The sequence below is a fragment of the Chionomys nivalis genome, chromosome 1 (assembly GCF_950005125.1).
Source record: "Chionomys nivalis chromosome 1, mChiNiv1.1, whole genome shotgun sequence".
Classification (NCBI taxonomy): domain Eukaryota; kingdom Metazoa; phylum Chordata; class Mammalia; order Rodentia; family Cricetidae; genus Chionomys; species Chionomys nivalis.
The window spans coordinates 62,546,928-62,567,877 of record NC_080086.1 but is presented as its reverse complement, the minus strand read 5'-3'; the positions used below and the strand labels follow the sequence as shown (position 1 = coordinate 62,567,877).

The 20,950-nt window shown below is 54.7% G+C and overlaps 1 protein-coding gene across 2 annotated transcripts; it reads left to right on the top strand.

The window, feature by feature from the left end:
• Positions 1-2,547: 2,547 nt before the first annotated feature.
• On the top strand, positions 2,548-15,577 carry Gata2 (GATA binding protein 2). 2 transcript variants are annotated; one of them, XM_057776419.1, is made up of 7 exons: positions 2,549-2,850; positions 7,431-7,639; positions 8,276-8,548; positions 8,952-9,593; positions 11,114-11,259; positions 13,156-13,281; positions 13,806-15,577. In XM_057776419.1, exons 3-7 carry the CDS (start codon positions 8,320-8,322, stop codon positions 14,103-14,105), a joined length of 1,443 nt encoding a protein of 480 aa, XP_057632402.1. In that variant the 5' UTR covers positions 2,549-2,850; positions 7,431-7,639; positions 8,276-8,319; the 3' UTR covers positions 14,106-15,577. The 2 variants fall into 2 exon arrangements, with proteins under 2 accessions (XP_057632411.1, XP_057632402.1); XM_057776428.1 differs by lacking the exon at positions 7,431-7,639 and having other exon boundaries at positions 2,548-2,850.
• Positions 15,578-20,950: the final 5,373 nt, after the last annotated feature.

Below are 20,950 nucleotides of genomic sequence, written 5' to 3'. Positions count from 1 at the left end.
CCCGTGATCGGTGCCCCGCCCGGGGTCCGAGCCTCAGCTCATGCCTTCCCATGTCTCCAAGGCCTTGGCCTCTCTTTGGCCGGCCTGGCCAACTCAGTCTCTCCATCTTTAGTCTGTCCTTCCCCAGCCCTGCTCCCCCCACATGCCTCTCTGGGCCTTTCTTCTCTCGCTCTCCTCTTATGTTTCCGTCTTCTCTCTTCATTCTGTCTCCCAGTCTGTCTCTCTCTCTGGTTGATACTTTCTTCGCCTTTATTGCCACCTCTCTGATTCATTTTGCCACTTGTTGTTTTATTTCGGCCTGAGTATCCCAGTCCCTAGCCCCACCCTGATAGTGCCTCTGTCACTTAGCGTGACTGCATTTTAAAAAATCTGTCCCCGCAGTCCTTGCAGAGTGTCCCTTTCTCTCTGGATCTTTCTGTCACTGGGTTCCAATCACCTCCATCCCAAGTTCTGGGCCTCATACTGCGTGCCTCAGAGGCCAGACTGAGGGGCTCTTGTCCGTCTAACCAGCCCAGGCCAGCCTATGGAAAAGAGAGAACATGATTCCCGGCTGCAGTGCCTAGGACCTTCCTCTAAGAAACAAGGCAGACCTAAAATAATAATAATAATAATAATAATAATAATAATAAGGGTCTCTAGGATGCAGGGTTACTAGGTCTCTAGGGGGTTGGCTCTGTGCTCCAGGTCTGGCTGGCCATGCCCCTACCCAATAGGAAAGGGGCCTGGGAGCTGGTGGTCCCAGTGAGGCCACCTCATTAGAACGGTTATTCAGCATGGCCCTGGTAATGGCAGATAAGGCTTATCGGCTCATCTCCCCCTCCCACAGACAGACAGAAAGTGCCAAAGTAAATGGCACCCCGGGGCTCCACTGGCTGCCTGCCCTGCTGGTTAGGGAAGGTGCAGGAGGCCAGGGAGCCTGGAGGATACACATACTGTCTCCACACTCCTCCCTTACCAGACATAGAGTAGCCTTGGTTACAGAAACACAGATCCAGGATGGAGTGACAGACACAGGTGCCCACCCCTCAGACATGGCCACAAACACCAAGCCCAGCACATCAGCCCCACCTGAAGCAACCGATATGCAGACATACTTGAATGTGCTTCTCCCCATCTGCCTTCAGCTCAAAGTTAGACGTCACCACCTGCCATTAAGACATACTAACCCTGAGCGGTGGGACACACCTTTAATCCCAGCTCTCAGGCATCGGAGGCAGATACATCACTGTGAGTTCCATCCCTGCTGTTGACATAGTGAAACCTTGCCTTTAAACACACACACACAACTGTATGGCTTCAGATATACACACCCTTCATTAATCAATAGAATTGTCAGTGAGTACCCAGACACATTGTAACTCTCCTTCTTTCTTACACACACACACACACACACACACACACACCTAAATACAAGTTGAAAGCTATACATGCACGGATAGCCAGACTATTAAAGATGCATACACAAACACAAATGCACAAAGGTAAACACACTGATTAAGACATACTTAGAGATACCCTCTGCCTATCACATGACTCTTGAAGATGATGGTCTGTCTCGGAGATATCTGGACACAGACATACACCCAGTTCCACAGACACTCTCTTACATGCATCTGTGGGGTCACACACTGATAACAAGTCAGGCTGTGACCAACTACCCAATACAAGTGCTTAGGGAGTTTTCCACTTTTGCAAACACTCCTGTGATCTCCCCATTGTGAACACATAGCCCACTGGGCACATAAACCGAACTGCATGCAGAGGGTACACACACAATGCCACAGATTCAGAAAGACCTAAAACAGCTGGGGGCACGAGGATGGGGGAGGAGGAGAAGACCCACTGCCTGTGCACGGGGCACACCAGGAAGGATGCAGTCTTTTCAAACAGAACAAGTCTATGGGAGTTCTTTGGATTTCTCAGAGGTACTACAAGGAATGGATTCTCATTGCTACTTAGCTCAGGTACCTCCTTAGGGCGCAGACTGCCACCAGGGTGCCTTCCCCTACCCTTGTTAAGTACAAGCCTGTAATGGGCCTAGGATACACCAGAAAATCTATTCCTAAAATGCTTGAGTTGGGAATGGGTGTCTGAAGTGGGAATACATCTGCACTTAGCCAAATGTGCAGGAAGTAAGAGGGTTGTGTGACTGTGTGTGTGTGTCTTATACATGTGTGTGCACACGGGTGTTTGTGTGCCAGAAAGCGCCTGTCCGAGGACATCTCCCCAGCGACAGCACGTGCACGATGTGTGTGTGGAAGGAGGGGCAGGTGTCTGTGTACTTGTTTGTGAGGGAGACTCTCCAAAGAGAGACATCCCAGGCTTTCTGAGATTACATCCCTGAGAGCAGAAGTGCTTGCGTGGCCCTGAGAAGGCGGGAGTGGCCTGCAGGGTGTGCGCGCCTCGACTGACTAGTGGCCCGAGCCTGGCCAGCCCGGCGGCGGCTGGACCCGGCAGACAGGGCTAAGAGCCCGGGCACCCTTCCCCCCCTGCAGCGTCCCCCCCCACCCCCCCAGTGATGTCGAAATAAAAAGCTGCCGCGCTGAGGCCGGGAACCGAGAGGCAGCCAGAACCAAGAGAGGTGTCCAGGCCAGCCGGGCGGTAGTTCACTGCTCAGGTCTCTCTGGCCTGCGATCACTTCAACCATAGCTGGTCTTGGGGCGCATCAGGCGGACAAAAGCGGCAGCCTGCGCCTCGAGCTTTCGTTCGGCGCCGCGCCGGGGTCCCGCTGGTGACCACCTCCGTCGCGCTGGCTACCGCGGGCCGACTAGCCTCACCGCACACACCGCTCCCTTCCTGCTGAGCCCTGACCGTGGCCGCCCGAGGGCGCCGCCCACCGCGCCGCTGTCGGTAAGTTCCTGCACTCCGCCCGCGCTGTCCGGAGCCTCCGGATCCCAGGCTCGGCCTTCCCAAAATCCGGATCTCACGGTCCTACTAGTGGCTCAAACCCAGGTCATCCGGAAACCCAAAGGCAGGTCTGGGGGCTCTTGCCTTCTGTTTTTTTTTTGTTTTTTGTTTTTTTTAAAATAGAGCCCTGGGCCTCAAAACCCAGCTTTCCAGAGCTTTGCGACGCGCCCCCCTCCCACCCTAGAGCTGGAGCCTTTGTCTCAGCGGTTCCCCACCCCCGGGTCGCGGCGGCCGTCGCGCCCAAGCCGGGCCACCGGGCGCTGACTGCACCTGCCGGCTGGTCCCGTGCACCGGCTTTGCGCGGCTTAACCCGGCTCGTTCCTGCTTGTGCCCCCCGCTCGAAGCGCCCCGCGGCCCTTTATCCTGTGCGGCGAGGGTGCAGGTGGGGGAGAGAGCAGGGTGTGTAAGTCTTCCCCTGCCCACGTCGGAGCCAGAATCCTTTCAGTGGGATTTCAATAAGAACGAGGCGGACGCATACTCGGGGATCCGCTGTGGATTGGCGTAGACAGAGCTTTGGGCCTGTCTGGACTCTGGGCATTGAATCGTTCGGTGGCGGCCGGGCTTGAACTCGAGCTTACCCCAGAGGTGAGGGGAAAGGTCTTGTATTCAAAAGGGCCTCCCGTGTGGCGTCTGCTCCTCTATCAGAAAACAAGGAAAGAAATTCGTTTGTTTGGGGGGGGGGGGGGAAGACTTGCCTCCCGAGATCGGCAACATCTGGGGATGAGTTCTGGGTCTACACCGAGGCCCATTGGGATTCGTTTCTAAACAGTCAGGATCCAGGAACCAGGTAGAGCCGAGGCGTCTGCCAGGCGTCTGGAGAGCGTTTCCCAGCCGGGTTGACAAATTGCAAGCAAATTGCATCTAACGAAATGCATTTAGCAGTTGTCAAGCCGCTGACCCCAAGCCTCTGAGTGAAGCAGAGTTGTTGGCGAAGAGAAGGCCCCCCGATAGTCTGCCGGTGGGGTATGGAGGCTAGAAGTTGACCAGAATTTGCAGAGTCCAAGGCACCTGGCACCAGCGAGCCAGACACCTAAGACACTGGATCCCAGTGTCTGCATTTCCAAAAGACTCCGAAGAAGATGGCAGATATTAGGGAAGCGGGAATCTTTTGATTTGAGAATCTGAAAGGAAACCCCAGGAAGCAGGTACTGTTGGAGCCTTTCTGAACTGATGGGCGCTGCCTGGACCATATCTGAGTCCTCCACATAGAAGAGACACTGAGCCACAGTGGCCAAAGCTCCCCCACTTCCTTCCCAGTGTCCCTCAAAGCTTGTGGCTAATGTAGCGCTGGAGGCCTCTGGGTTGTGAATGACTTCGGTTTGGAAGGCAGTCCTAAGCTAGTCGACCACTTAGCTGCCCTTAGGAGAGAGGCGAACTTGTGATCCCAGAGGTACAGTTTGGACAAGCTAAGTTTAAACAAAGGGCAAGCAGGGAGGGCAGCACCAAGTGGGGGCCCTATACGACTCCATCTCCTTTCAGACTGATTTGCAGGAGCCGGGCCACACCCAGAATAGGCCTGGGTCCACAGAACCCAGCTCCCAGTCAGGAGCAACCCCTGTACTGTCCCCTCTCCACAGAAGCTTCCAGGTCACGCGGGGGGTAAAATGGTGGTTAGAAAACTCAGTTTAGGAGCCAAGTTCTCCCTATTCTCCTAGAAATCTTGTTTCCGCCGAAGGAAAAGTACTGTTTAGTTCAGAAAAGAGCAACGCCAGGTATGTTCCAAAATAAATAATAACAAAATAAGAAAAAAAAGACAAGTGTCTGCTTGAGGTATTCTGGGGCGCTTACATAGTAGGGGGCTGTGAATTAGAATAAATCCGCTTTCGTTTTTTGGGGGGCGGCGGGGGCTGGAGGAAGCCGACTCTAAGCCATCATCCTTGGAATCTGTCTCGGTCCTCCCTGGTGTTTGTTTGGGTTTTATTAGCCGTTCATTTTCGGCCTAGTAGTGAGGTCTTGGCTGTGGATCGATCTGGTTCACACACGTTCATCAGCGCAGGCTCCCCTTTATTCAGTGTGCTGCTCCCTAGCCGGCAATTTTCCCTTTCAGACGGGTTCGTTCCAGTGGAAAACTCAGCAGTCCCGCATGGGACGCAGGGGGCTCCAACCTCGGCAGGGGCTCGGGCCAGCCGGCTGGTTGCTGGCAGTTTCCAGAAGGCATCCCCAGGGCCTCAAAGGATCTGGCAGGACCCCCCCCCCAAAAAAAAAAAAACCCATGCCCAGTCTGTGGGCAGGCAGGCTGTTGCGGGTCTCCTGAGGCCCTGGCTCAAGCGTCGCTTAACCGCCCGGCTAAGCCCTTGTTGCGTGGCGATTTTCTGAGCTGCCGAGCAGAGTAATTAAATCCCCTTCCGCACTCCGCTCTGTGTATGTCGGGTGAACAACACTGGAGCTCGCGTTTTGAGTGGGGACCCGCCGAGCTGACCACTTTCACCTCTCCAAGAGGCAGGACCTGCCCTGTCCGTGAGGTGGTGTGGAAACCACAGCCCCCATCTCGTTCAAACAGGGAGATAATTTAATTGCGACTTTGGGAGAAAAGAGGGGAATTACCTGCTTTCAGGGGTGGTGTTGGGAGGCCCTCCCCCGCCCTGCCAGCCGAGGCGCGGGCACCGCCAGGGCAGCTTCCTCTGCGTTCGGCGCTCTCCTCCAGGAAATCTGCAGAGCAGAGGCCTGGGATTCGGCCGCATGTGGTACCGTTGCCGAGAGTAGGGTTATCACCCGGGCTGCGAGGCCTTTAGACGCTCCTGCAAGGTTCCAGGGACATCGAATACTCTGGAAACTTCGTGGCTATCTCGCTTTGCGCGTTAATGAAGAACCGTGGTCTAAAGGCGGGGCGGGGCGGGGGGGGACACCGAGAAAGCCTTCCCGAGCTTGGCGGCACTGGACCACCCACCTGCCCAGCCGGCCCCGAGGCACTGCGGCCTTGTGCCCCTGTAGCCCCCCAGAGCCCTCTCACGACCTCCCGCCTAGGCTGGGAGCGGACTTCCCAGCCGCCTGGGCCCTTGCTGTCTCTGAAGCGCCGAAGCACCGGGAACACTGTGGACAGAAGGGACCCCCCCGCCCAGGGCATATGAGATGCGGTTTTCCGGCCCAGTGCAGTTCTGCACCCCGACCTAGGGCCTTTACCTGTTCCAAAGCCTCGGACAGTCAGACAGATGCCAGCCGCAGAGACCCGAGGAGGCCCTGCCGTGCGCGCGCCCCCACAGAGCCGTCCGCAGAGGACCTGGGAGGGGGTGATGGGGGCGCGCCCGCAGAGCTGAGCCGGGCTGGGCGCCCCCCGAGCCGAGGGGACCGAGGGCTTTCCTCCCTCCTTGGATTATTAAAAAGTTCATTTCCTGGCGAATCGGGTGACGTCAGGGGCCCGGCGTCGCGGTGGCGGGGCCGCCGGGCCGGAGAAGCCGCCTCCAGTTACCCAATTACGGACTGTCAATCCTGCTGCCCCTCCCCCATCCTTGGGGCGGCGGGGACCCCAGCCCTCCTCCTGCTCGGGACCCACCTGGGACTCCTCTGGGATTATTCCCTGGGGGTCTAGGGCCCTGAAAAGATAGAGGGGCTAGATGGAGAGCGTCGAGCTCGGCCAATATCTCGCACCTGTCTAGATTCCCCTAAAAGTCTGACTCACAAGCCTCTTTCGGAGCTTAGGTCTCAGGTCTATATCCAGAGAGGAAGCTAGGTTTGTACACTCGCCTCCGAGCTCACGGCCTTTCCAGAATGGAGGTATGGAGGAAAAACTTCAGGTGACTTTAGGAACAAAGTGCTCAAAACATTGCTTCCCTCTCCTCGTTTTGGGGACCCCTAGGAGGAAAAATATACATATGACTAAAACCCCGGGAGTCTCCCTCCAGTCGAAGCTGGCGCCAGTCCCCTGCTCCACGACCTCGCCCCAGGCAATTGGGCCTGGTGGTCTGCTAAGTAAGACCACGCCCGGAGCCCTTCCCTCATCCCGGTCGCTGGTCGGACCGCGACCATTGGTCTAGCACAGCTTTAAGTGTACTAGTGCCCAAAGCTCAGGTGTCCTAGAGGGGTCCACAGTGCTAGACCCGTGCTGTCCAGCCGATCCTACCAGCCCATTGCACAAGCAGGCAGAGGTCTGGGGAGTCCGCTGGACTCTCGCTGGCCGTAGTCCGTAGCGAAGGAGATGGGGCTCCGCCCAAGGGTATGGAAAGCTGGGGTCCTAGCAGAGACAACCAGAAGATACGTGCCTCGGCTCTTGGGAAGTCAAGGACCCCATTGGTGGCTAGTTGCTGGGAGGGCAGAGGTTGGAGGACCCGAGCATCTGCCAGAGGGGTGCAGGGTGATGCCCGCGGCGAGGGGTCCCCTGGAGGGGACGTTGGCATCAGAGGCCGCCCGGAGGGCGCTGGGAGGGGGCCAGGCGGCCGAGGGGGGCCGGCTCGTGGGTCAGTCCTGAAGTCCAGCGGCCGAAGCTGCGGGCGCAGCCAATGGGGGGGCGGAGGCTGGGCGGCGCGCGGCGCTGATTGGCTGGCGCCAGCTTCTTAGGCGTGCGCGGCCCCCGCTTCATGTCTGTGCAGGAGTCGGCAGCTGGCGCCAGGGCGGCCGGAGGATGCCGAGGGGCCGGAGTCGGGCGGGCCGGAGGCCGAGGCGCGCGCTGTCCCCCGCCCCTATCCCGTGAACCCGCCAGTCTCTGGACGCGCTGTCGCGGGACCCGCGATTGTAGGGGCTCTTCTGGTGTCCCTTACTTTCTACTGCTGAGCCCTCCCCTTCCCGCGCCGCTGCGAGTGTAAGTTTGCGGAGCGGGGGGCTTGTGGGGCACTCCTAGTTTGGAGGGATCTCTGTGGATCTCAGGCCAGGATCTCCTGTAGGCGATTACGTTCTTGTGCCTTGTGGAGAGGTCTGGTTGACTGCTGGAGAGGACATTGGGGGCCGGCTTTCAGCCCCAGGAACTGCGTGTGCGTGTTCATGTTTGGGGTGAGGAGTGTTGAGGTTAGTTTGTGTATACATTACCAATGTAAATGGGGGGGGCTGTGTGACACAGAGTGGATGTCCACGCTCTCGTCTCTAACTTTTTAGTCGGAGTTGGTGTGTTTGTGTGCCCAGAGGACAGGGTCTCGGTGTGAGAACACGATTTCAGTTCCGCGTGCGTTTGTTTGGGGTCGCCGGTGTCAGGGTCCATCCCTGTGTGTGACCTCGTGTGCATGGCTGTGTGGCTGTGGGAACGCAAGTTTCCCCGCGAGTGTGTGAGGCTGAACCCCTTCCTCCACCTTTCTTTCGTTTTGACCCTTGCGCTTTCCTCCTACCCGGGACTGGTCCTCAGAGAAGCTCCACTGGAACGCCTTTCCTTTCAAGACACCGACTTTTGGGGGGGGGGGCGGTGTCAGAGGCCGGCAGTACTCCTCAAATCCCCTATGTCACTCAGGGCCGCCCCGCCTTCGCCTGGATCCCAAGCCGCAGTAGCGGACCATGGAGGTGGCGCCGGAGCAACCTCGCTGGATGGCGCACCCCGCCGTATTGAATGCGCAGCACCCCGACTCGCACCACCCGGGCCTGGCGCACAACTACATGGAGCCAGCGCAGCTGCTGCCTCCCGATGAGGTGGATGTCTTCTTCAACCATCTCGACTCGCAGGGCAACCCCTACTACGCCAACCCGGCCCACGCGCGCGCGCGCGTTTCCTACAGCCCCGCGCACGGTGAGCTTCGGCCCTCCGGGTTTCTGGACGCCCGGCGCCCACGCCAGGCCTTGGAGGGGAGGACGGCCCGCTGCTGCTTCCCGGATGTGGGATCCACAGGATTCTGAGCAGCTGCGAAATCGGTCTGGGGAAGGTGGAGGCAGTGACCTCTTGGGGAGGGTCTGGGACCTGTAGGGCTTCTGCCTTAGGAGAATCTTTCAGGACCCCGTCCGGTGGGGTTGTCTCCGTGTCACTTGTCCTTCGGCCTTTCACTGATATTGCTGATGGTTACAGGCTGGGGTGTTATGTTTCTGGTGTTTTAGAGGGTGGGGTTGCTAATGGTTGTTCCCTGAGTTGATCCTGTATGCCTGTGTCACGGTTCTGAGGCCCCTGCCCACACTTACCCCTTCTCCCTCTGCTGCAGCCCGTCTCACCGGAGGCCAGATGTGCCGGCCACACTTGTTGCACAGCCCAGGCTTGCCATGGCTGGATGGGGGCAAAGCTGCTCTCTCGGCCGCCGCTGCCCATCACCACAGCCCCTGGACCGTCAGCCCGTTTTCCAAGACCCCGCTGCACCCCTCAGCTGCTGGAGCACCCGGAGGGCCTCTGTCTGTGTACCCCGGGGCAGCGGGTGGGAGTGGGGGAGGCAGTGGGAGCTCAGTGGCCTCCCTCACCCCCACTGCAGCCCACTCTGGCTCTCATCTCTTCGGCTTCCCACCCACACCACCCAAAGAAGTGTCTCCAGACCCCAGCACCACGGGAGCCGCTTCCCCAGCCTCATCTTCTGCAGGGGGTAGTGTAGCCCGGGGTGAGGACAAGGACGGTGTCAAGTACCAAGTGTCACTGTCTGAGAGCATGAAGATGGAAGGCGGCAGTCCCCTGCGCCCAGGCCTAGCTACCATGGGCACTCAGCCTGCAACACACCACCCAATCCCTACCTATCCTTCCTATGTGCCTGCCTCAGCTCATGACTATAGCAGCGGGCTTTTCCATCCGGGAGGCTTCCTGGGTGGCCCAGCCTCCAGCTTCACCCCTAAGCAGCGAAGCAAGGCACGCTCCTGCTCAGGTAAAGGCAGGTGTGGGACGTCAGGATCTGTGGGTGGGGTGTGCCTCTGTAAAAGGGGTTGTGATCTGAAGGGGGGGGCACGTTAGTGCTCCTGAGCCAAGAGTGGGTGGTTGGCAAGCCTCTCTGATAGTCCACAGGTGTTAGGGGCTCCCTGTGGGGAGCAAGGAAACCCTAAAACTTTCATCCTGCCCTTGAGTGCTCCCGGTGTCCTCACCTTTGCCCTCCTTTCCAAGGTGGGTAAGCGTCAGCCAACTCTCAGAATATGATTCCCTGTCCCTTCCCACCGTTCAGCTGAAATAGCAGCCTCATGACTGGGTGTGGGGGAGAATGCAGGGTGTAGGTGAGGGAAGGAGTCAGTGTGTACATGTGTGTACGTGTGTCTGTGAGCGTGTGCGCACGCTGCGGGCACTGCAGAGGTCCAGGCCCTGAAGGAATCTGGTTCTCCAACGCTGCTGGTCTAGTTTTAGGATTGCGGTGACTCCAGATCTCCTTGGAGATTTCCCTAAAGCAAAATTCCCAAGGCCTGTTTGTGTCCTAGTGACCCTGATCCTTCTCCCTGAGGGTAGGAGTGAGAACCTCTGCGGGTGCCCGCACCTCTTTGCCAGCGATAGCTGGATCCAGCTGGGTTTGTCTAGCAGTGTGGCCCTCAGGCAGTAACCCTTGGCTCTGAGGCTCCTCCCCTAGTTTTTAGCAAGGGTGGGGGAAGGTTTTCTTCAAGGTTTACCCCTGAGTTCAGAACCCCCTTTCTCTTGCTTGAGTTCCTAGGTACTTAGTTTCAACTAAAACAGGAAGAATGTCCTGGGTACCTAGTTACTAAGCGGTCACCCCACTGAACCCCAACTTCCCTCCAGTTCCTGCTCTCCTAAGACTCTTTGAGTCTTTGTTTTGTAGCCCTTTTTTGTTTTTGTTTTATTTGAATTCCAGCTGACCAAAAACAACAACAGAAAATAAGGCTCCTAACCCAAAGTGAAAGAACTTGACATTTCATTTTTAAGAAACAACATCTTTGATCATTGGATTTTAGGGGTTTGGTCGAAAAAGGAGCAAAGCTGGGGGGAAGGGAAGTTTCCTTCCTGACCCTGGACCAGACATAAAGACGGCAAGGGTCCGTTGGATAGCAGAGATGAGGAACAGACCTGGCGAGGCTGGCGCAGTTGGGGAGGCAAAAGTGAGAGGAAGTACAAGGGAAGAGGCCAGGCCGGGCAACTGTGGCTGTAGCCTTATAGCCTGTGCTCCACAAAGCTGGCCTTCCGTTCCTTTTCCGGGTATCTTGCTAGCGGCTCTGAGAATCCCTGGCACCCTGTACTTAGTGCTTCTCTTTGTTTTTCCTCAGCAGCATCTGAAGTGGGGGGTTGTCCTTAAAAGACTCGAGACCTCTTGTATGGGGACCCCCCTGAGTCTCCTCTGTCTGCATGGTGGAACTAAAAGTCTCCCTTGTTTTACCCATGTGTCAGACTTGATCCTCTGGCTCTCTGTGCAGCCCCTAAGGTAGCCTTGTGTCTTTCCTTGTTCCCTCACAGAAGGCCGGGAGTGCGTCAACTGTGGGGCCACAGCCACCCCTCTCTGGCGACGGGACGGCACGGGCCACTACCTGTGCAATGCGTGCGGGCTCTACCACAAGATGAATGGACAGAACCGGCCCCTCATCAAGCCCAAGCGGAGGCTGGTAAGAACGGGCACATCGTGGGGCAGGGCTGGGCAGGGCCACAGTGGCCACAAACCTGGGTAGAGCTGGTGGTTAGTTAAGGGAAGAAAGAAAAACAAAAGCAAAAAAAACCTAAAACAACCCAACAACAAAACTTCAAATGCAGAGACTTTGCCACCTGAAAGTCTCTTATCAGTAAAATCGTTTGGGGGGTCAGTCAGGTCGGTCTTCATTCTGGTAGATTCTTTCCTGCCGAATTTCCTGTCCTGCAGCCACCGGGCACCCTGCCCCCCACTGCTGAAGGATTCCCAGAACCCAGGGTCCAGCAGCCCACCTCATGTTCTGGCCTTCGATTCGCTCTTTTTAAAAATAGGGTCATGAAGTACTTTTCCCTGTGGCAGCTCTGGCCTCCCCGCCACCCCCCAGCTCACAGTCTCCTCCGCTTATTTAAATAACACACAGCAGCCACCAAAAAAACCTGCCCTTTATTATTTTTCCATGGAGTCACCTATACTGTGTATTTTCATTTGAGTGATTTTTAAAAAAATGTCCTTTCGGATCTCCTGCCGGAGTTTCCTATCCGGACATCTGCAGCGGGTAGATAAGGAAACTTCGTGTATCTGTTTCCGGACCGGCAAGTTTTCAGAGCCACCTCGACTCAGTCCTGCCTCTCGCTGGGCTGTTTTGAAATTTCTAATACCCTCCGCTCTGCAAATAATGTGTAAAATGCTAAGAATAATAAATATATTTTTTTTCAGGGCGAAGTGATTTATGGGCTTAAATCGTTCACCCGCTTTGGGGCCCTTTTTCTTTTTTTCCCCCTGGAGCAGGGTGAGGGCGGGTGTGGACTGGTGGGGGTGGAGGAGGATATACTGCTGGCCCCTGAGTCAGAATTCCAGCTTCAGGCTGCTTACTCACCGTCCCTGCCCCCGCAGCAGCCAGCTCTGGTCCCCTCCATCAGCAGGCTCAGGCCCAGGGCCACTCTGGATTCAGCTGGACTTGGCTCCCACTCGACACTGACTGCCCAGTGGAGTTCAGTGCTAGAATTGCTTGGAGGGGGGACCTGGACACGTACCACTCCTTTTACCTGGGGTAGAAGGGTGATCTGTAGTCTAGGAAAAGGGTTTTCTCTCTGGCCCTTGAGTTCCTTGTTCTAGAGACCAGATCTCCTCTCTTCCACTCCCCACCTCTGACTGGCATTTCCTGGGGGGCTGGGATTAGGGTCTGTGAAGGCGGCAGGTGAGAATGGCCGGGAGTGGGACTGTCTTTGCTCCTCAGCCCTGTGTGGCAGCCTCTGGCTAGTGTAACTATTGGTCGCCAGGAATGCGGTTAGTGCAGTCACGGGAACCAAACGTTTTGTTTTTAGATAGTGAAATTTAATTTAAATCTCTCCCAGTAACTTGCAGATCGCGTATAGGACTAGGCAACTGCACACTTTAGTTCCGGGCTGCAACTTCCCCAGGCCTTTCTGGGCTCTCCTAGGCAGTGCAGGGTCTTGCTACCGTGGCCTCCTGGCTGTGACTCACCCGGATTCTGGATTTCCAGGGGAATAGCGAGGGAGGAGACGTGCAAACGGAGGCAGAGCTACTCAGGACGGCCTAGGGCTGGACCGTTCTTGGGACCTCAGTTTCCTCACCTATGAAATGAGATTGCTGGGCAGTTGGAGGAAGTGACTGGCTTTCCCCTCTGTGTTTACCATCAGTTGGACTCTAAGAGTTCTTTATTCCAAAGCTCTGTGATTCCTAACTAGCTTACTTCTCAAATTCTAAAATTCCTTGGTTTGAGATGCCTTGATTCCCCTGTGGGACCCACTGCTCCTGGGCTAAGCGGTGAGACTGGGGGTGGTGCTAAGGGCCCTGGAGGAGGTCAAGGTGGGGCGTGGGAAAGCCCCCGCTGACGCTGCCCCTCCCCTCCTAGTCTGCTGCCAGGAGAGCGGGCACCTGTTGCGCAAATTGTCAGACGACAACCACCACCTTATGGCGCCGGAACGCCAACGGGGACCCTGTGTGCAACGCCTGTGGCCTCTACTACAAGCTGCACAATGTAAGTTCACCCCACCCCTCCCCAGGGACCTCGGTTCTTTGTGCAGCCCGGCCAGCGCCAGCGGGCCCCAGCCACAATCTCCAGCTTGGCTTGGCTTGGGAAGCCGCGGCCGGCTGCCTGCTTGGTCAGCCCAGAGTGCCAGAAGGGCTTCCTGTAAGAAAGAGGCCTCTGCTTTGGAGCTTTGGAGGTGGGACCGGTGGGGGCAGGGCTGGCAGGGAGCTTGTACCTGTCTTAGGAAAAGTTGGGGGCACCGGAGGATTAGAGGTGTCTGGGAGGAGGCAAGCAGTACAGGCATTTAGTGGACTGGAAACAACCATGTGGGCTGTTACACCGTTCACTCTCCTTTCCTGAGATGGTGACTGTGCAGGCTTAGGGGACTGTGGTGAGTGACACTGGAGGACTGCACTGGAGGCACAATTCCTGGCACCCTGGGGATATGCGTGACCCAGCTTCCCTTGACCTGTGGAGAAGGGATCCATGGGTAGGTAGGGAACTTGTCCTAAAGGCTGTGTGGCTGCCCTCAGGTTAACAGGCCACTGACCATGAAGAAGGAAGGGATCCAGACCCGGAACCGGAAGATGTCCAGCAAGTCTAAGAAGAGCAAGAAAGGGGCTGAGTGCTTTGAGGAGCTGTCCAAGTGCATGCAGGAGAAGTCGTCCCCATTCAGTGCGGCCGCCCTGGCTGGACACATGGCACCCGTGGGCCACCTCCCACCCTTCAGCCACTCTGGACACATCCTGCCCACACCAACACCCATTCACCCGTCCTCCAGTCTCTCCTTCGGCCACCCCCACCCTTCCAGCATGGTGACTGCCATGGGCTAGGCTCAGCTTGCCGCTGGACAGACATGGATGTAGAGAGTGACTGGCAGAACCAGAGCGAGCCCGGGCACTCCCAGGATGGGTGGAACACACTTTTGGCTCCTGCCCATCCCGAGAGACCCACTTCCTCCTGCCAGCCTAGCCTGGCTGAAGCCACCTCTCCTTGGAGGACTCCCAGCCGCGTGCCGCCATTACTGTGAATGTTCCTAACTGGGCTACAGCTTGTGTGCCCTGGGTGCTGCCCAGAAAAGGTTTTTCACGGACAGTTGCTTGGAGAGCAAAAGAGACAGTTATAGCAAGGAAAAGAGGAGACTGGGGACAGAAAAATGAAACCATTTTTTGGAGGAGCAAGGAGTAGGCAAAAAAATAATAATAATAATTTATTTTGCTCTTATTTCTTACAAGAACATGAAGCCATGGAGGCACGGGCTGTTTGTGTTCTCTGGGTCCTTCCTTGGGGCCTACTGCCACCAGTCAGGGCTCTGGGGGGCAGATGCACAGGGCCTCGGCAGAGCCTTCTCCCCAGCTGCCTGGAGGGCGGCCCCTGCCCTGACGCAGCCCTTGAGGGCAGAGACAATCGCAGGCGGTCCTGCGCAGATTCCCAGGCCAGGGCTGGGTCACAGGAAGGAAGCATTCTCTGGAAAGGGGAAACGTCTCCCAGATCATTCCCTTGGCTTCCAGAGGCCAAAGCTGGTGTGACCCAAATGGCCAAACTGCGGCCTGTGCTCTAGGCCAGCTGGACCCCTGTAAATACATCCTTTTCTGCTAACCCCTCAACTCTTGCCCACTCTACGATAAATAAGAAAATATTCAAAACAAAACCCAAACTGCATAAGCTTAACTCGCTGATGAGTGGTTTTATTTTTAAACTCGTTTTGGGTCCAGTCACGTGTACGCCGCCACAGAAGCCCCACTATGAGAAGGAATAAAACCTGCAAACCAAGGCTGAGCTTCACTGTTCTTTCTCGAAAGGTTCTTGGATCTATGACCCTAGGAGGAGGCCGGGGACAAGGGGGAATTTACGTTCTTGGTTGCTGGGGGTCAGGGGGCGGGCAGGCAGTGGTCCCCGTAATTCCTGGGGTGTTCTGTTTCATTGTGGCTGACTGGATCCTTCAAGGTACAGCTGTACATAAAACATGTCCCAAGCTTCGGTTCTGTGTGCGGTGGTGGTGGTGCAGCAGCAGCAAGGGGCCCTAGCCCGGGAAGGCCATTGTACTGACAGGTCAACTACGTGCAATACTGGCGTCCAATTGCTGCAGAGCACCATAACCGGAAGTAACTTATTTTGTGCTAGTACCCGCATAAGAAAAAGAAGCGGCAGTATTTTGTTTTTATGTTTTTGGCTTGTTTTATTTTGAATTAGTGATCTAAGTTATTGTTAACTATGTACAACATTTAAATATTGTCTGTAAAAATTGTATGCTACCCTCCTATTCCTTTAAAGTGAATACTGTTAAAAATAATAAAATACATTTTGTGAACGCGGCAGCTGTCGAGTAGGTCCCTGGGCCCCGCACCCCTGTGAATGCTGCAGCCTGTCGCGTGGGTCCCTGGGGTCCCGCACCCCTGTGAACGCTGCAGCCTATCGCGTGGGCCCCTGGGGTCCCCGCATCCCTGTGAACGCTGCAGCCTGTCACGTGAGTCCCTGGGGTCCCGCACCCCTGTGAACGCTGCAGCTTGTTGCGTGGGTCCCTGGGGTCCCCGCATCCTTGTGAACGCTGCAGCCTGTCGCGTGGGTCCCTGGGGTCCTGCACCCTTGTGCAGCCTGTCGAGTGTGTCCCTGGGGCTCCGCATCCCTGTGAACGCTTCAGCCTGTCGCGTGGGTCCCTGGGTCCCTGCATCCAGATGGGGTTTGAGCTGTAAAGTGGACTTACTTCTGCTGTCTCTTGTCTTTCAGAGAAGGCCCCATTTGGCTAAAACCTCCTCCCTGGGACCAGGGGAAGGTACATGGGGTTGGACAAGGCTCTCGCCAGCTTCCTTTTCTGCGAACCCAGCAAGGCGCCTGTTTAGGCTTTTCATAACTGCCCTGGTACCTCTCAGGTCCCCCCAAGTGTGGTCAGCTCAGGTTTCTAGGGTATCAGGTTGCCAAATCTGTTCATTGACAAACTTGATCACCCTGTCACTGATTGCTGTCTCTAACCAATGACCCAGGACAGCTACCATTATCAATATTCCTGATCAATGTATCTGCCACTATGCCCTTAGAGAGTGACTGCTAACAGATCACAAGTATGTTATCATTGCATCTGGTCAGTGGTGTGTCCACTCACTGGCCTGTACACAAAGTTGTCCCTAGCAGTGATCTTGATAATTGTCACTAACCACATGCCTAGAATCTCCCATCAAGGTTTCCCTTGGCCGATGTGGATCCTAGTCACTGGTGTCCTGGGCCACCAACGGTGTCACCAGTGATTTTTCTTGGGGGAGGGTGAGTTGTGGGATTTCTAGTTGCCCAGGCTGGCTTCAAACACCTAAGCACTATGGCTCTTGACACTTTGCCTCCTGAGAAGTTGCCATGTGGCCACTATGACTAGTTTTGACAATGACTTTGGTCACTTGCCTCTGATCAGCTAACTGTCCTCATGGCCACCCCCTCTTCACTGCCACATCTTCGCTGATGCTGTTCTGACCTCTGGTACTGATGCTCCCGAGGGTTTTCCTATAGTCACTGTGATCTTGTTACCAGTGTCAAAGTCCAATCTCCAAAATCCCTGATGCCCCACACTCCTGAATCAGACACAGCAGACGGCCAGACGGCCAAAGAGCCAGTCCATAGGGTATAGTGAGGTATCTCCAGAGCTTTGGCCATAGCACCTACCCTGACATGCCACCACTACCCTGTTCTCATCCTTCCCTGGAGAATGGACAGCTGGGTCAGACAAGAGCCAAGCTGAAGCTTAGGCTGCTGTGCCTCCCCCTGGGTACACTGTGGCCCTGGTCCCACATGGACCACCACATGCAGCCACAGTGAAGACAGGAGCAGCTTTCTGTCTTGTCCCCAGGTTTTAAATACAGGGTTGTGTGTTTATTTGATAAAGAATGGATCTGGGAGTAGATTGCATGCATGTGTGTGAGCACGCGCACACGCGTGTGCACTATTAACAACCTCCTTTTGCCACATATTGTTACAGGTGTAGGAAGCCTCCGTGGTGAGGACAGACAGGAACCACTTCAAAGGAGGGAATGGTCCAGGTATGAGGTGTAATGCTATTTCTTCACTCGGGGCAAACTTGACTGGCCCAAAGTTCAGAATGGACAGTCTCAACCTGTTGGTTTAGACTCCCTTGGAGATTAAACACCCCTTTCACAGGGGTTACATATCAGATATCCTGTATATCAGATATTCACATTATGATTCATAACAGGAGAAAAATTACAGTTATGAAGTAGCAAAAAAATAATTTTATGGTTGGAGTCACTACAACATGAGGAACTGTGTTAAAGGGTCACAGCATTAGGGAGGTGACCTTAGAAGGTCTAAGACCTATAGTTTAAAGCCCAAGACAGGAATCATAGCTCTGGCCTCAAAAACATAAGGATCTATAGTTTAAACGCAGAGTCTAGACCTGAACACTCACACCCAAACTGAAATGCTCAGAGCATGGGACCTTCAAACCCAGAGCCACAGAGTCCAGAGCCAGGTTCCTCAAATCCAGAGTCCTCCTGGAGCTCAGAACCTAGAACCAAGAAAGAGAATCCTGCAATGAAACCTGCGGCCGATGTCGGACTCCAGACCCTGGCATAGGAGGACTGGAATCTGGAACCTGGAACACCCACATCCTAGACCTAGAGTTTTCAGAGGACCCAAAAGCTAAGATCCAAGCCCACAATGCAGAGTAAGCTTACAGGAGGCCACAGTGCCCTGGCTTATGTCCTTTCTCCTGCTAGCCCAAAGCTTTGGAGCATCCACTCTGGGTACAGTCTCAGGTGCTGAGGGACAGGCCAGGAGGATGCAAGCAGGCGAGTGCCTTCCCTCTGTGGACACTCAATGCCAATGCGTTCTGGGGGTAGGTGATCCCGTGATGACAGGTTGATTCTTCCTGTATCCTTGCCTGTTGAACTTAGGGGCTACCTGGGAGAAGTCACCGGGCCAATGTGAGAGGCTGGTGATGTGAGCACTGAAGACCACAGGGCCACAGTCAAGCAAGCTCTGGGGCTGCTGATCCCTATTTGTGTTTCCTCTTCCAAACAGTGATTAGTCCCTCACACGCCCACCACTCAGTCATTACTGGGTAAACAATTAAGATTTTGTGTCTAGGCAGACCAGGAGCCACAGGCCTTGGGCAGGGTGACCACCATCTTTATGATCCCATAGGGCCAGGCATCAGCACAGTCAGGGTGGGGTGGGTCTTTGTTCCATCTGTCTGCACCCAGGTGGGGCTGGCCAACCCAGGCCCTCCCTCCCTTCCTCTTCTGGGACACTTCCAAGCCTGGCTTCTTACTCTCATTTTCCATGGTAGTAACCAAACCTCTTGTGTGACCTTTAGGAACCAGCTCTGTCCTTCCCAGTCCCTCCTGCCTCCTGGTAACCTGGTGGAGAGGGAAGGGAATGAGTCTCACTGATCAATCTAGGGCCTCAGAAGTGGCCACAGCCTCAAGGAGAATTTGGAGAGGAATGCTTGTCATCCACCATAGAATAGGACAAGCTCACCTGAGGCAGGGAAGATGACCGACACCATGGAGCCATTCCCAAGGTGGGCGGATCCTCAATGAGTTTATGAGGCAAAACAATCTTTTTAAAGACAATAAAAAAAAATCCCAAACTTTATCTGGAAAAGCAGGCAAGTCAACAATCATTCTGAAGCTCAGGAACAAATGGGATGTATGCTTGGGGGAGGAGGTTGTACAGGTGAAATGTCCAGATTCCACTGTGGGACTGCTCACGCCTCTGCTTCTGCTGGGAGGATAAGCAGGTGCATGGGGACCCAGGTGAGCCTAAACACAAACCATGACTTACAAAACAGTTTGGGTACAGCTGGTACCCCAAATCTGTGCAAAGATATTCTTGCCAACCAGTGATACTTTGGGCTGAAAATTTTCTCCTGAATCACGAACTAGTTGGGAATAACATCGGATGAGGAGACGCACATGAAAATGTCCAGAGTCTGTCCCATTTCCACCTCTCTCTTAGTGAAGGACAGCTGCTCTCAGGACACCCAAACCCCATCTCCAGTAGGTCCCAAGGTCCTATTTCTACCTGGATCGTGGGGACGTTGAATCTTGACAGTACCACACATATGGGACTTTAAAGAAAAACGGTGCATCTTTTTCTTGTGTTTTGCAGAGCTGGGGATGGGACTCAAGTCCTCGTGTGTGCCAGGCAAGCCACACCCCAGCCCTAAAGATTTAATCTTGAGACCAACTATTACAACCCACCCAGCTGGATCACCCAGTTCGGTTCCCTCACAGATAAACTGTCAGCAGGACACTGGACAAAACAAAGTTTTTTTTCCCCAGGGAGGGAAGCAGAATAATAAAAATGGGATAGGACTGTCAAAAGTAGTGACCAGAGAGTTGTTCCGAGATACGAACACTCCACGGCTGTCCAAATACCTTCCACTTTGGGCTCAGAGATTTTTATGAGAGTCTTGATAAACCTGAGAGAATACACATTCAAAAGAAAAGAAAAGTCGGGGGGATGGGGAGTAAACCTGGAGCCATGACGGCTCAGAAGATAGGAGCACTTGTTGCTGTTGCAGAGGCCCGAGGTTCCATTCCCGGCAATACAACATGGTGGCTCATGGCTGTCTGATGCCTCTTCTAGACTTCTCAAGTATTGTAACATGTGAACATATGTGCAGGCAAACACTCACATGTATAAAATAAATATTTGTAAGAAGTAGGGGGATGGCGAGAGTAGACACCCCAAAGGAAAGCAAGCAGGGACTCAGGCAGGTGTCACAGTTGACACTTCACTGTAGCCAAGAAGTGGTGGCCACCCAGGGATCCATCAGAAGGTGAGACAATCAGCTGAGGCTGTCCACCCAATGCTGGCTCTCTGCTTTCAGAAGTAAAGCAATGCTAACACATGCTTCTGTATGGACACTACGCTAAGAGAAATAAGCCAGCCATAGGGCAGTGTGGCAACCGCACAAGTCTGAGGTCTCCAAACCCAAGAGTTCACATGGAGACAGAGCAAGCACCTGTCTGGGGAGTCCTGAACACAGCTGGTAGGGGCGGCTTTGAGGCATTGTGAATGAGCTTCCTGAGGTTGAGCTTCAGTCACATGACACCCACTTCTTTACATGTTAACAAAAGGTAATATTTATGTAATGGGAATTTTCCTTCTATCTCCCAAATGTTCCATAATGTGGCTAAATGACTTGAGGGATAGACTATTATTCAAAATTAATTAGTAATGTTTAAAATAATGTCTGCAGAGTGGGAGACAAGTTTGCAAAATATGTGAAGACCCAGAATACAAAACTGGAATAAAGAATGATTGGGTCAGGTGGTGGTGGCACATGCCTTCAGTTCCAGCCCTCTGGAGGCAGAGGCAGGAGGATCTCTGTAAGTTCGAGGTCAGCCTGGTCTACAGAGTAAATTCAAGGGCCACCAGGGCTATACAAAGAGACTGGTCTCAAAATAAAGGATGAAACAACTCACCTACCTTCAAGAGGGGACAGGAAGAAGGTGCAGAGATGTCACCCCACAGACAGGCAAGGGCAGCCAGGAAGCAGTTTTACAGGTATTCGAAGATGTCTGTAGCCCCATTAGGGCCACACAGTCCCTGTCCCCCGCCCCTGCACCTTAGTGTTGCCTCCCGAGGGTGTACTTCAATGGGCCATGTAGAAACTATCCCCCTGTATGACTGTCTATCCCTGGAAAGGACTGGAACTTGAATTCTG

Excerpts from the sequence above, each read along its gene's own strand:
- Gata2 (XM_057776428.1), top strand. The coding sequence starts at position 8,320 with ATGGAGGTGGCGCCGGAGCAACCTCGCTGGATGGCGCACCCCGCCGTA. Across the intron at positions 8,549-8,951 it reads TTCCTACAGCCCCGCGCACG|CCCGTCTCACCGGAGGCCAG; the intron begins GTGAGCTTCGGC and ends CCTCTGCTGCAG. Across the intron at positions 11,260-13,155 it reads TCAAGCCCAAGCGGAGGCTG|TCTGCTGCCAGGAGAGCGGG; the intron begins GTAAGAACGGGC and ends CTCCCCTCCTAG.